Here is a 15237-nt window from a genome sequence, read left to right on the forward strand (position 1 = left end):
TGTGACTTTCTGCAAAAGGAGATTCGGGGAAAAAAATAATAAAAGAAAACTTATTAATCCCAGCTGTACCTTAGAGTTTGCATCCCAGGCACACCTCTTGTTTGATCCTCTACATTTCCTAGTCAACCATAAATCTTCTTTGGAAGGCATTGCATTATCAATGTAATTTAATGGTTTAATGGCAAAGGCAGCCAATGGAGTAGAAAACAATTTAAAGCTGTAAAAGTGGATGTGTGGGTGAATAAGGAGGAAAGTTGCATAAAAGGTTTGGTAACAACAGTGAATAAAAGGAATGATTCTCAATGACGCTTTTAGTATCTGATGGATGGACTGATCAGGGAAACAAGGACAGCATTTCTCATACTACTCACTGCCATATCTCAGATATATGGATAAATTCAAAAAATTATTTTGTTCCTACATGCAGACTTATTAGTTGTTGATTATTTTAAATACCTGTGGGCATTCACTGGCAGTGATGGGCAGTAGCGCCGCTACATGTAGCGAAGCTATTAGTTTAACTACATTTTCCAGTAGCTTGACCGTAGCGTCGCTGCTTTATTTATCAAGTAACTTTCCAGTAGTGACGTTTTTATTTTTATCAAGTAGCGACGTAGCGTCCACAAACGCTACAAAATCCAGGGCAAAACTAAGTAATGAAACCAGGTTTTCTATTTTTGAAACAACAATCGGAGTTATTTGCTGGACATTCACGCTGATCTTTAATAAATGTTTTAACCAGTGTATCAGACTCATTTTGAATTGACATTAGCTTGGTACAAGTAGCTTCTGATGTAGTTAAGCTACTTTTAACACATTAGTGTAACTTAGCTTGCTATAATTCTTTAGGTGGTAGCTTTGGTGTAGTGAAGCTTAATTTATTGAGTAACTGATAGCTTAGCTCACTACACTGGACAAGTAGCTAGCCCAACACTGTTCACTGGTAAGAATCATCAGGAACTACAATAGGTTTAGAACTGTAATAATGAAAATAAACAAATGAGAAAAAGCAGCACATCTACAGCATGGGCAAAAACGGTTTCTTTAGCTGTTTCCTAATAAGTAAAGTGATGTTAAAGCACCAGAATATGTGGAGCTATAAATTTAACTAAAATTGTTACCTAGATATATAATTAACACCCAGAAAAATTTTCTGCAAAGGAATATATATAATTCAGGGTTTTTTTTACACATTTTTGACACTTTTATATAGGTCAAATAAGAAACAGTAGAATCTCAAATTAGCCAAAGTGTTTTTGTATTGAAAAAGTATTATGTTTTATTAAAATTTTCATTCAAAGTTTAAAAGTATGAGAACATTAAGTTGAGGTTTAAAATGCCCCCAGTTAAATGTCAGTCCATTCATTTTTTAAATAAAAATCACTGATTTAGGTTTCAAGGCATATTTTATTTACAAAGCACACCAATAAACATTTTTCTTCAGATATATTACATTTTTAGAATGATATATATATATTTAAACTTCTTGTTCTGACATTCATTGTGCAAACATTGTAGGAACACTCATTAAAGATGCCATAAGAACCGAACTTGAGCAGGCTTTTAACTCTGCCTCCCACTTAGAAATGGCATAAATCTAGAGATTTAGGGTTTATCATTAGAAACCTCCAATGAGTTGCTGAGAAACACAACAGCCGGATATCAGCCCCACCTCTTTGTGTTTTATATCCAGTCTAAGATCAGATTACCCAAAGAAACAAACAACAGTTTGTTAAATTAACTACAGACTGAAAACATTTTCATCCCTTATTTTTTATAACTGCTGCGTTCATTTTAAGGCTCTTTGTTTTTATAAACTAGTTTTTAAACCAATAGGAGCACAAGTAAGAAGTGTCTTTTTTTTCTCCACACAGGGTCAATAATCACACAGACTCATGCAAACACCTACAGCCCCACTGATACTTGGTTTGTACCTTCTGCTGTTGTACTTAAACAACACATTTCATAGCCGCCAATTAGCTTCTGGCACATTTCTGGCTGGATATTTGTACGTTCTTCCAGGCTGTATTTCCTCCTCATTTCTGTCATTAAACTATGAACATTTTCTAGTCTGCTGTCACGAGCAGGATACTACTCTCTAGTTTGCTTAACATTGCCCTGACAACATAACTTTCATGAATTTATGTTGATTAGGCCTCAAAATAATTACATTAAAATCCAAATACATGTAACACTGAAATAAGAAAGTCCGAATCATTTCCCAAAATATTCATAAGAAGTGTATAAATTGTGCAGAGTATTTTAGAGGCCAATAGAGTTTGGCTATAGATTTAAACAGGTTGCTGACCGTCATCATCCCTACACTCTGTCGCCTAGCAACCCTGACAGTTGATGTACTGAGCAGGAAAAGAATGGATACACATTACCCGCCACATAACGACAATTTTCATTAATTTCAGGTGGAATCATTCACACTCTTGTTTTAAACTGTACTTACAATATTCATCACTGTTAAGCGCCTTTTTCCTTTGAGCAAGGAGCAGCCGGCTTGCTTGAACTCCCAATGAATCATGGGATATCCAAGGCTACATAGGATACACTGGACCTGTCCTCCAGACGGGCAAAAAGAAGGCTGCTTTTGAGGAGTCTTCCAATCTGAACAGGCTTCTGGGGCACGCTATGCTTTAATCGGCCAAACAATCTGGCCTTCGCAGGACGCAACCGCGGAATTCGAACTCAGCAATTAACGGTTGCATAACAAAGTGTGACTTTCACCACCTGAAGGGCCAGAATGAAAAAGCGTATTCTTCTTATTAAGTGCCTCCTAACCATAATGTCAATATGACAATTCCTTAAGTGTTTTTTTTTTCTTTTTTACTCTGATTACATTGCAAACATAATTAATGGTCCAACTCTAGTAAAAATCTTCAGATTTTAATTAACTCCTCCAATTCTGCCAAGAGAAGCGTTCAGATATCCAACCAGAAGTTCCCTGCCAGCTAAAGCACAAACTTTTCACCAAGATGCAGCTTTTGAGGGAAACTACCAATTATTAGTGGAGGTGTTTGAATCTACCTAACTCCATATTAATTACTGAGAAAATACACAGTAAATTTAAATTATGCGCTCAGTTTTCATCACATTTGTGTGTTTTAATAAATAAATCCGTAAAAAAAACTAAAGTAAAAACAAAAATAAGGCCACGAAGGAGAAAACTAATCTTCTTTTTCAAAAGGTAGGCCTTACTGAACCAGGATCTACCGAACGCCGTCGGTTTCTGGTTTAATTGACTAACTCCTTAACTTCATAGGACCCCCTGTGTTGTTCTCACAAGCTGCATTTAAAGGCTACATCTTTGCACCAGCATCTCCTCTGTTTGACTCGGGGGTCAGAGGTCAGGAAAGGGAAGGTTTAGGCTGGTATTTCACTCGGTTGAAGTCGTCGACTGTTGTCTCTACCGGAGGTTTCCTCCAGTGTTCCTCCAGGCCCAGAGCCAGGCACAGAACTATGGCCGTTATCTAAAACACACACATTCATGAACCTCTCCATGAAACAAAAAAAATATTTAAGCTAAAAATGTATATTTCTGGTAATCAGCAGTATAATATTTCAATAATTATTAAATTTATCTTCAATACATTTCAGGCCTAAATTCTCTTGGTGTCTCCATAAAATCCAAGTATGTTTAAAATTAAACAAATAGCTAAAAAGTGCTGGAGTTGCAAACAATTTTACAAAAGTAAAGAAATTACTTTTCATTGATTTTTTTCTGTTTCAGATCCATAAAACTATTAAAAGAAGAGAAACAAACAGGAACTCTTTAGTTACCGTAATGGTGGCGAGAGCAGAAATGATTCCGATCCTGAGTTTGACTGGGAAGCCCAGGTAGCTCTTTAAGATGGGACCACAGGGCTGAGGAAAAGATCAAAATCAATTATCAGTAATAAGTTTTCCATCTTTAAACTTTCTGACACAAAAAGGTGAAATGATTTAGTTGAAAGAAAAAAGGGAAAAAGAGGAAATGAGACAGAAGTTCTGGAGGAAATATACCTTAGAGTGAACCCAGATTTTAGTTGACGTCTCTGGAACCTGAAGATTATTTTCGGCCATCATGCAGGATCCCACTGGGTTGGAGTTATTGGGCTTAGAGCTGTGAAGCAACAGAGATGACAGTTAGAATGGGAACCTGCAGGTGTTTGATAAACAGCATCAGGTTCAGGATAAACCAAACAAAAACCAAACAGCTGCTCATGGACTTCAAGCAGCGCCATCATGGATCTGTATTCAACAGATGTTTCGTTTTATTTTCTACTTCTGTTGTTATTTTAAAGATTTTACAAATATGGCCTATAGACAGGGCACCATTTAATTCAAATTGGATCTATCTAATTAACAAAAATTTTGTCTTAACTAATCTAAGTATCCAACAGACTCTTACCTTCTGCCTTAGATAGTTATTTGTTTTGTCTTATTGAGCATTATTTTTCCAAACAAATTTAGAGCTTTTCTGCTTCATAAACCTATAATTAATCCATGAGTTTTCTTTATTCAACTTTTAACAGAACCTTTTCTGTTTCTATGGACTTAGCATAATCATTTTTCTCTTTAACTCATCACTCCACCCAATTACAGCTCTTTTGCATTTAGGAGATAAGGAAGAACAATTGGAAATATAATAATAAATGTATTGAAATCAGATTTCACTTTATTTGAAGGTTGAATATTTTGAAAAAAAAATAATGACCATTAGGTCTTTAAAATGAGAACTGGTTAAAAATGAAATCACTAAGAGAAACACAGGTTCTAATGTACAAACAGAGAACAAAAAAAAGGGGATCAGAACCCATGTTACTGTAAACTAACTAAGTAATCTGACTTTACCACCCTAAACAACAGCATTATTCAATTCTATTCTATTCTATTCTATTCTATTCTATTCTATTATATTATATTATATTATATTATATTATATTATATTATATTATATTATATATTCTATTATACTATATTCTATGTGCTATTCTATTATGTTCTATGCTATTCTGTTATACTGTATTGTATTATATTATATTATATCATATTATATTATGTTTATATTTCATATGTTTTTAATATTGAAAATATACCTTTCCAACCATAAAATCAGAAATATGTGCTTTATATACTGTATATGTTGTTGTTGATGAACTCACCTCAGGTCAGCAGATGGCGCACATGAACAGGAATCAGGAAGGTGTTTTCCCCAATCTTCAAAACTTCTCAAACCACAGCAGGAATCCTTGCAAACCATCGAAGTAAAATCAAAATGTTTTTATTGTTACTATTATTCTGCATCAGCTGAACAGGAAATACAACAAAAATGCTCCAGGAAAGTTGGATGCTGGAGCATTGAGTTTATTTCATTTACTAAAAAAAAAAAAAAAAAAAAAAAAAACATGTCTTCTTTCTGAATAAAACTTCTCTCACCGAGGCCTGGAGTTTCTGCAGTTCAGTCTGGATGTAAAGCTCAGCTCTATGAAGAGGAGTTACATTCAGGAAAATGTCATCCACAGCGCTGTTCATCTGCAGAACATAAACCAAACCATGTTATTAAAGGAAATATCTGGACCTAAACCAGAGAAGGACAACATGTAAACAGAATGAAAAATATCAAGCAAACCCAAAGGTGACTCTTTCTTTAATCCAGGTAAATTAGAAGGAAAAAAAAACGCACTATAAGAATAAACATGAACATCTTTTTTAGACAAACAATGGAACAGATATTGAGGAGTTGCATTTCCTTCTATTAAAATACTTTTTTTTCTCCACCATATATGTTGAACATTTAATATTGGATTTGGTACAAATATAGCAAAATGTGGATTCTGAAATGAATGCAATGAACCCCACAGTCCCCCAGAGGGCCCCAGTGCATAGAAAATAAAGTTACCTGTGGTTCAACATGAACCAATGGTGAGGCGACAACCATCAGAGCAACAAACTCCACAAATATCAGAGCAGAGAACTGCAAGAGATCATCACAGGTCCAACATTAAACAAAAAGAAGAAGGAGCTCCAACTATCTGTGGTTTCATAAATCACTTACAAGTTTTCACTGTAAAAAAAAAAAAAAAAAGAAGTAGAAGAAAAAAGTTTTATTCCCATAAACAGAAGCACCTTCTGAGAAATATCAGGACATTTAATGCTAATCAATCATTATTTCCCTGAAGGATTGATGGAGATAATAGATAAAAGATTAAAACATTACATCGAAAAAGAATAAGGATTTTTTTTTTTATTAACTAAATTATAACATGTGACTGAAAAATTTGAAAAAATTAGAAACTTAGAAAATTAAAAAAATATTAACTAGAAACCTTTTTAATATTTTTTTTTCAAATGTAAAAGAATGATTAGAAATAAATAAAAATTTAAAGCATAAAATTAATCTAGAAATATGCCCTCTTCTCACCAGCAGAAGCAAAGGTTTGTAGTTTGAAACTGCAGCACTGATGCCCAGAACAGACAGAACCACCGTGATTGGACCGAACACCTTCAGCGCCAGGAGGCCATCGCTGATGGAGAGCTGCTCAAACAGCTGAAACACAGGATAAAATAATATGTAGCCTTCAAGAAACACAGGAAATTAAAAGGTGAGTTTGGAGGTTTTCAGGAATAATTCAAATCAGACGTAAAGTAAGTTTTAACCAAACAGCTTTCTTGTGGGGCTCATTTTTTATTTAATCTGATTATCTTCAGCTAAAGTCAAACTGGATCAATGATCTAAAACATTTATAAATGTTTTTAGGAAGGTTAATCATGTTGCTCTTGATTTTCTGTTTGGTTCCTAACATGATAAAGGAACTGGCTGAACATTTTACTCTTTCATGGTCGATTTCTGTGACGTGCATCAGCAGCTAATATATTTACTGATGAACTTGGATGTATTTTAGAGGTTATGTGGAGTTTTGAAAAAAAAACAATAATCTGTATCAGCCTGGAAAGGCTTGAATAATTCATCACAAATGGATTCCTAACAAAAATCTTTTTAAATTAGAAGATAATCAAATGAAAGTATTTTACAAATGCCTTGTACTAATCTATGATTTATATGACTTCTTTATTACATTGTTTGTTTGTTTATTTATAATAATGCAGTAAAAGAAAATCAAAATCAGAAATTCAGTTAATTGTAAAAAAAAAAAATTACCATTTAAATCTTTTTGAACACAGAAATGTTGTCTTATGGAATTTTTTTCCTATTTCTTTTCCCCGTGGAGCAGCTGAGTACTCTGGCTGTAAAGTTTAGTGGAAGGAAAAACTATGGCAAAAAAGAAAGCTTCATAAGCAATGGTATAAAGATGTAAGTAGAGAGCATTGGTACCTGAACACACCACCACTACAAGCAGGAATATCTGTTTTATGATTATGGTATCATTGTGCTGAATTGGCAAGAAAACTGGTCTGACCTTAACAACATAGATATGATGATAGTACTGAGGAAGATGAAGGACGAACCAGAGACTGATGTCCAATCATGTTCTGCTGCTCTGATGCAGGCATTTATGCAAAAGGAGCCACAACCGAATATTTAAAGCAGTAAATGAACAGTGTGTGGATTTATTGTTCACTAACCATAACATATGTGTTATGAATGCATATATGAGTTCTACTTTCTGAGTGTAATTAGTAAAACAAATGAGCTTTTGTTTAAGATTTTAAAACATTGAGATCCACTTACAATTCTGAAAATATGCAGCAAATTAAAAGTTATTCTGAGCTGTAGAAATGTGTTTCTGATTAAAAACCGTATTTTTAAAAATAGGATCTACAACAGAGTGGCTAATGGGTGAGAAGGTCTTTATTTTAAGGGTGACATTGTTTTTGTAATTTAGATCCCTCCCTATGGGAGATGGGAAACATTTAATTTACAGATGTCAAGGAATAATAAAATAAAGTATAAGCAACATATGATTTTAATACCTCAGTAAAATCTAAAATCACATAGAAGTTTGTTGTTCGCAAAAAGCAGTCACAGAAAACTGATTATCATCTACAAAACTGTTACATTTCATTTATGGGTCTAATATTTGACATCAACTGCATAAGAAATATATACAATTTAAATAAGAGGAAGTCCTAAATTGATTCTCTGAGGAGCTTGGATTATAAAATACATTTAAAAATGCACGTTTTAGCTTAAATATGATTTCCAAAACAGTCCTATAATGTAATGCCAGGCCTACTTGTTCCATTTGACCAACTATGACAGCATTGCGTTTAAAGATGGCCACATGTGGGCTAACCCGTTTATCTGCTAATAATTAGCACTAATTAACCTTTTCAGGGTTATTGAGAACTTTTTGTAAAATAGCAGCATCCCTCGTTTACCTTTTCAACAGGTACGTTGCCTTCGATTGATGAGAACCCAACACCGATCATCACCATACCAGACAACTGCAGAGTGATAAAGAAGAAACTTTATAAAACACATCCAACTGATGCATTCAAGTTTTATCACAGAGGGCAGAGCTTTTTAAAGTACAGGCAACATTCCTCTGTAACTGTTCCTTCAGCCCCAGGGGGAAAGTTTGATCGGATTCCCTTCAGCTGGAAACTCTGATGGCTCAGCTTCCTCCCATTTTTCTCAAACAGCCCTGGAGAAAAATTAAGTCCTCACTGCTTCACGCCTGGAACTCCAGGTTGTAGGAGGTGGATAATATTCATCTATGAAAGCTTTTCTACCCCCTTTCTGATTTTACAACATTTCTTTCGTATTTTGCCAAAAAAAAAAGTCTATATTCGAGGCCATTGAGAGATTGAAGCCTAGTGCACTAACATAATAATCTATAATCATTGGATAATTTATATCTGAGTTAGAAGAGGCAAACATACAGATGTACTTTAAGGCAGCACTTCTAATTTTACTGATTTCTTGTGTGACATTTGTGTTCATCTGATTAGAGAAATATGTTGCGTAAATATCATGGAAGAATAAGAAAGTTTCTGTTTCTGAGACATGAAGAGTTCTTTTGTAAATTTTGAGAATCAGAGCAAAAGATCCTGAAGAAAACAAAGAGAAGTCATTTATTAACACTGTAAAGGACTTGGACTGAAAAGCCACTCATTAGAGAAGAAGCCATCCCATAAAAAGTACAATTTAAACCAAGATAATATTTGAAAAATTCATTTGGAGACCTGCCTTGATGTTTGATGAAACAGAAATTACTAAAAATTATTTTTTTTAGGTTTGGAGGACATTTGAAAGCCTGAGAATAACAATGATGTACGACGGAGTCAGCATTATGATGTGGGAGTGTTTTGCTGCACTTCACAAAAAAAGAGAAAATTAATGTGGAAGGGGATATCAGTCATCAACACATCAGTAAGGAGGACAAAGCTCAGAGACGCAAAAAGGGTCTTTTAAATGTCCGAAGACTCCAAACAAACCACTGAGGGCCGGATTTATCAAGATCCAATTTTGCGTGCAGTAATTTGCGCTCGCAAACTGGAATTTTGCGCGAGGGGCTGAACCATGGTTTGCGAGTGATTTAACAAGAGCGATTGCGTAACTGGTGGAAGGTGCAAAACTGTTGGAGACGCCCTATTTAAATTATGGTTTTGCGCGTTTTGTGGTTTGCGGCAAAGTAGTTTGTAGTCTGTACAAACTAGTGCATTAAGAAATTTAAATCTTACAGTGACCCCCAACAAAAAAAATAAATAAGTATATATATATATATATATATATATATATATATATATATATATATATATATATATATATATATATATATATATATATATATATATATATATAATATATATATATATATATATATATATAAAAATTGGCAACCTTTATTCCCTAAGGTGGTATGTGCTGCAGTAAAAAAAACAAAAAAAAAAACAGGTGTTTTGTATTGGCCTGTGACTGTGGATGAGATCCCCGCAGCATTTGGTACGTTGCTCCACAGGCGCAGGGGGAGAACCCCGACCCCGTCGGACAGCACTGAAAAAACGAGATTGGGAGATCCCAGCTCACGCTGCAACCGTACGCTGGAATGACCCAGATGCAAAAAAATGCAATGTTGCAAGGAGTTTTGTGATATCTGGTATTGCGTGGGTCCTCCTTGTGGTCGGCTCCAAATCCATTCGGAGTTCCCCCAACAGCTCCAAAATGGCAATGCTGGATAAACGATATGTTTTGATGATCGTTTCCTCGTTCATTGCAAAAATATTCACACGGAGTGAAAAAATGCGTTCTCTGCGTCTCCTTGCTTTATTTCCATGTCTCCTTCTTGCGACAATAACCGCTGCCATGTGTGTGCAATTACGCATACAGACCATTTGCACCTTCTTTTGAAACGTGTTAAATATAGAGTCAGATACCGTTAGCAAAATTGCGTTCAGGTTTGATAAATCACTTTGCGAGTGCTAAATTAATATATTTACATGTTCTCCTCCCACAAGACGCACTTTAGCGTGTAAACGCCCCATATTGCATATTCATTGCAGAAAAAGTACTAAATGGATAAGAGGCGCTATTTAGCACGTTTTAAAGACCAAATCCTTTTAGCACGCTGTTGATATATCAGTTTGTACATTTTTTAGCGTGCGCAGTGAAATAGCTCACGTTTTAATACACGCAAACCTTTGATAGATCCGGCCCTGAGTGTTTTATAAAGTAGCTTAAGGACAACAAATTCAACAAATGCTTTAATGGAATAGACAGGACAAAAGTTCTGACTGAAGAAAAGTATCAGAAAAGGTGTATGTGAGAAAGCTAGTCTCTATAATCAATCCAATTAGCATTCTTCCTCTAGGAATGCACCAAAATATGTCTGAAATCATTGAGTTTAAAGATATAAACTAAGGAAATGTATGTTAAATCCATATTAGGGAATTCAGTAAATGAAGTATTCGTAACTGACCTAAAAGTATTACAAAAAGGAAGGAATCTTGTGTCCTTCTATAGAGTGCATGTGAATATTTGGTTTTGGCAGCTTTTGATTTAAACATGGATGGCTGAATGGGTCCCTGCAGATCCTTCAGTTTGCACGTTGCACTGGCAACAACACTCAAAATAGATGGAAAGGTATGCAACGTGAAAGAAACAAGCGCATGGCAGTAAAGCTAAACTCAGAGTAATGCACAAATTAAGACACAGACATCAGAAGTACCATACAACAAGATGTAAACTAAACTAAGCTTCGAAAACCTGATTTTTCCTTTCAAACAAACTTTAAAGAAAAATCGTAACCATGGCAGTGAAAGTCTCCTGAGATTTTCAGTCAAGCTGAAAAGGAACATTCGACGTAATCACTGTAATCAGCTGATAAGAAGCTCAGCAGCAGGAACAGGAAGCAGGAAAAAGTGAGCACAACGACAGAAATTAAATAAAAATAGCTACAGGAGCCAATGTAGTCACACACTGTGTTTCTGCTGGCGGACAGGCAGACAGTGGCCATGCCTTCAACCATGCTGTTAAAGGGCAGTAAAAAAAATATATGGTGACTGCAAAAGGTGAGGTTAAAAAAAAGAGAACTGAGACACTTTTATTCAAAGTGACGAAGGAAAGGGAAGAGTTTGCATGAGAAAGATAAGAAAGGGAAATGAGCAACGATTACCCGCTAGTTACACAACCAAACATGTTTTTGCAAACCCCTCATTTCAAAAACATAAAAGAATGATACAAATATATGAACTTAATAGAAATATAACTTTGAATCATTTATTATTTCCTAAATAAATAAATAAAAAATTCCCACCATTCCACCAAGTTCTACTCTAACCAATGTGTCAGAGTGTATAGCTTTAAAGCTATAAGAGTTCAAAGCTACATTTTATTTACAGATATAATAGACATAGTCTGGTTACAATAAAGGAAAACATAATCAAATTATGGAGGTTTCAGTTCCTCGGTAAAACCTGTAAGCACATAAATATGTCACAAAAAGCAGTGCATCATCTGTAAAACTGTAGAATTGTATTTATTTTTAGGGACCTAAAATCTTATATTAACTGCTTCCCACACTTATTGTAACTGCTTACTTTGAATAGCTTTATTTTTCAGGATAATGAATCAGCCTTATTCTACTATAGGCAATAGATAAATAGGAGGGGGGCTTAAAATCAATCCCTGAGGATCTAAAATATGTGTCATTCCATCCTAATAACAAACCCCATAGTTTGGCTTAAGAACCAGTGGAATTACAAAACATAAACTGTCGTTTGTTTGATGCTCTTAGGTATGTAGGGAGTAAGGGACAAGGGGAAGAATTCAGGGATTTCCAATATCTTTGTTCAAGAATGTGTAAGTTAGAAGAGATAGAAATCAAACTTGCTCCACAGGGCAGATATGGATGAGATTTTATGTGAGAAGTTTGATCTGTCGGAAGAATCCCAGAGACTCTGTGCCTTTGAGTTGAATCTGCTGAGATGGTTCATCTGATCAAAGGCTTTCTGGACATTCAGGGAAGACCCAGAACTTATCAGAGTCACTATACGCCTATGGATGCTTGATGAAGAGAGTAGGAGTGTCGTTTAGGAGGGAGATGTCTTGATGTTCATACTGGACTTTTTGGCTCAACCAGCTGACCGGATATAAACCAAGGCTGAAAGAAAGACAGACAGGTGGACAAAATATGGCCAATTCCCTGTCCAGTATGTTGGTTCTAAAGCTTCACAGAGGACACAGCTTTCCATCTCCAGGCAACATTGTCCAGAGCCGCTACGGGTGGCTGGCCTGTTCCAAGCAAAGATGTAAAGTCTTAGTATTTTCTTATGGTCTCTGTCAAGTCTATCATGTCCTGAATGAGTCTAGGCCACATTTAAAGCTAATTGAGCCAATTATAAATGGCCGCCACTCATGACATCACAGGCAGCAAGATATTTAGTTGTATCTGGCTCTTATAATGCCTGTAGTACTTTCTTGAACTTTGTCATAATAAACTTAATCTAAGATTAATGAAAGTGACTAAACTACAATCCACAACAAAATAATTAATATCAAACGAGATCCTTTGTCAAACGGAAACAAACCTTTTCACCCACCTGTTTAAACCCAGTGGCGTTGCACCAACAACCCCTTTAGAAAGACGGGTGGTCAACAACACAAACCAACTTCCTTGTCCACGAAAACAGCGTGGAATGACAACTGATTTCAGCAGTGTTTCTGCTATGCTGTTTCTGACAGGTTTGCCAGACATGAATCTTTCAACAATTGACTCAACATGGAAAAAAGAAACATTTACTGAAGGTGGGTGAGATTGTTCCAAATGAGGCGGCGGTGTTCGAGAAGTGGCACATTTGACTTACGTCAAGACTGAACAGACGTCCAGCTAGGCAGTTTTTAAATATGGATAACTTCATTTTTACACAATTAAAGTGCAATTCCAGCTTTGGGAGTGGTCTCCAGTCCGCTTGGCATTCACATCTCTATTCACACCGTGCCAGAGTTCACTTCAACCGAGCTGAGACCTAAGGTTTGAGGAGGAGCCGAGTTTGCTTTTTTGGTCTGAATCAGAGTTGGATTGCATCATCATAGCTCCCTATATGAACCGAACTTTTTGGCCAAACAAGCTATTATCCAATTAAATCAGACTAAACAGGGCTGGTGTGAATGTATCCTAGTTTTAGTTTCACTCAGCTGTTCTGACACCTATTCAGAAATCTTTGTCAATTAGATGATTAGATGAGCTTTATTGATCTCACAGCGGAGAATTTAACTCGTGACATTTTGGCATAGTAATAACAGAAGGTGCAAGCAAGGAGGAAAAAGGTGCATTAAGAATGAACAATATATATATATAGTATATCCAGGTATATACAGTATATCAAGATAAATAAGGATTAGGGTGCAAGTGTACATGTATCGTCCCACAATGAAAAACAAAATAAAAATAAGAAATATAAAATAAGAGTAAAAAAATAAGAATAAAAAAATACAAGGTAGTAGCACAGAGGTTTTAGGTTCTGGGTTATCAATATTTTCAAAAGGAATTGTAACTACGTGCAGTTAGCGTTTCCTACTATATGTATCCTGTGAAGATACGGCTTTAATTCTTTTCTACAGCCCATGTATCCATATAACGGTGTATAGATTGGCTGTAATTCCCTCCTGATGAAAGCAGCTAAATATCAATCTTTCTGTTTATTAGACCTGATGATGCTGAACCTGGTTTTTAGTTTAGGACTCAGAGTCATTTAAAAACATTGCCAGAATAGAGAGTTCAGGACACAGAAAACTGGTGTATGCTTTTATTTTCAGGGGGTTAAGGTTGATTTAACGGCTTCAAATACTTTATATGCATGTATATAAATCTATTTATTTGCTTCCCCTTAATTCACTTCGTTCAATTTCATCCACAGCTTGAAATTTTATTACCGGTAGTTACCTGATTTCATATCAAGATTATTGAGTTTCTTTAAGTAGTTAGATGATGCTCTAATTCTACGTACACTTTTTATTGTTTTGCTTATTACTAATGAGCAAGATTGCATTGTATATTACATACATATTTATATATATTTTAATAAACATATATATGAAATGAAATATTTTATAGATGCCTTACCAAAAAAGATTTGCACATGATGTTGAAATAATTTCAAAAGATGTGTTTATAGTTTGCATATTATTATCTAGGTTGATAATAGATTTACTTTTTTAAATAACTTAGTTGAAACCAAAATAATGAATACTTTTGTAATTGATTAACCCAACATTGCAAATAAAGGCTTCATCACTTTTATTATCAGCGAGTCGTTAGCAGTTAGCATTTAGCTTACCAGCAAGAGCACAGTGACGCAGATGGAGAGTCCCCGTAAGTAACTCCTGCAGCGAGCCATTGTGACAGCCGTCTGAGAGCCGAGCTGAAACAGAAACACAGCAAAGACCAGAGCCAGCTGTGTGTGGAAGAGAGAGAGAGGGGGAGAGGGTGGGTGTGGGTGTTGGTGATGGATGTTGTTTAAAGCTCAGGAGTGTTTGGCTGCAGAAACAAGAACATGACCAAGTTTGGAAGACCAGCTGAGAGGAGAGTGTTAATTAACCAAGGTGAGTGGATATGAACGCATCACATGCGCTCTGGATTCAATGATCTCTGCAACATCTTAACATGAGACTAGAGTTTGGAAAAGGTAGAAAAAAAAGAAAATTACTTGGCAGCATCATTATCATCATTTGTGGTTTTAAAACACCATAGTCTTTCTCCATTTACTAAACCACTACTGAAACCACATTTAACCTTTTTGTTGCAAACTATTCCTGGGGGACAATCCTATAAACAAGAACTTTCT

At 35.4% G+C, this 15237-nt stretch overlaps 1 protein-coding gene across 1 annotated transcript; it reads right to left on the reverse strand.

Annotated features, from left to right (window-relative positions):
• Positions 1 to 1387: 1387 nt before the first annotated feature.
• On the reverse strand, positions 1388 to 14875 carry LOC119790571. Its single transcript, XM_038296159.1, has 9 exons — positions 14731 to 14875; positions 8332 to 8397; positions 6413 to 6538; positions 5891 to 5965; positions 5428 to 5523; positions 5154 to 5239; positions 4012 to 4111; positions 3790 to 3873; positions 1388 to 3479 (listed from the first exon to the last, which is right to left on the reverse strand). Exons 1-9 carry the CDS (start codon positions 14788 to 14790, stop codon positions 3357 to 3359), a joined length of 816 nt encoding a protein of 271 aa, XP_038152087.1. The 5' UTR covers positions 14791 to 14875; the 3' UTR covers positions 1388 to 3356.
• Between the last annotated feature and the right edge of the window lie 362 nt (positions 14876 to 15237).

The sequence above is a fragment of the Cyprinodon tularosa genome, unplaced genomic scaffold (assembly GCF_016077235.1).
Source record: "Cyprinodon tularosa strain WSP-4 unplaced genomic scaffold, ASM1607723v1 ctg369, whole genome shotgun sequence".
NCBI lineage: Eukaryota > Metazoa > Chordata > Actinopteri > Cyprinodontiformes > Cyprinodontidae > Cyprinodon > Cyprinodon tularosa.

Excerpts from the sequence above, each read along its gene's own strand:
- LOC119790571 (XM_038296159.1), bottom strand. The coding sequence starts at position 14,790 with ATGGCTCGCTGCAGGAGTTACTTACGGGGACTCTCCATCTGCGTCACT. Across the intron at positions 5,966-6,412 it reads ACAAACCTTTGCTTCTGCTG|TTCTCTGCTCTGATATTTGT; the intron begins GTGAGAAGAGGG and ends GATCTCTTGCAG. Across the intron at positions 5,524-5,890 it reads TGGTTCATGTTGAACCACAG|ATGAACAGCGCTGTGGATGA; the intron begins GTAACTTTATTT and ends TATGTTCTGCAG.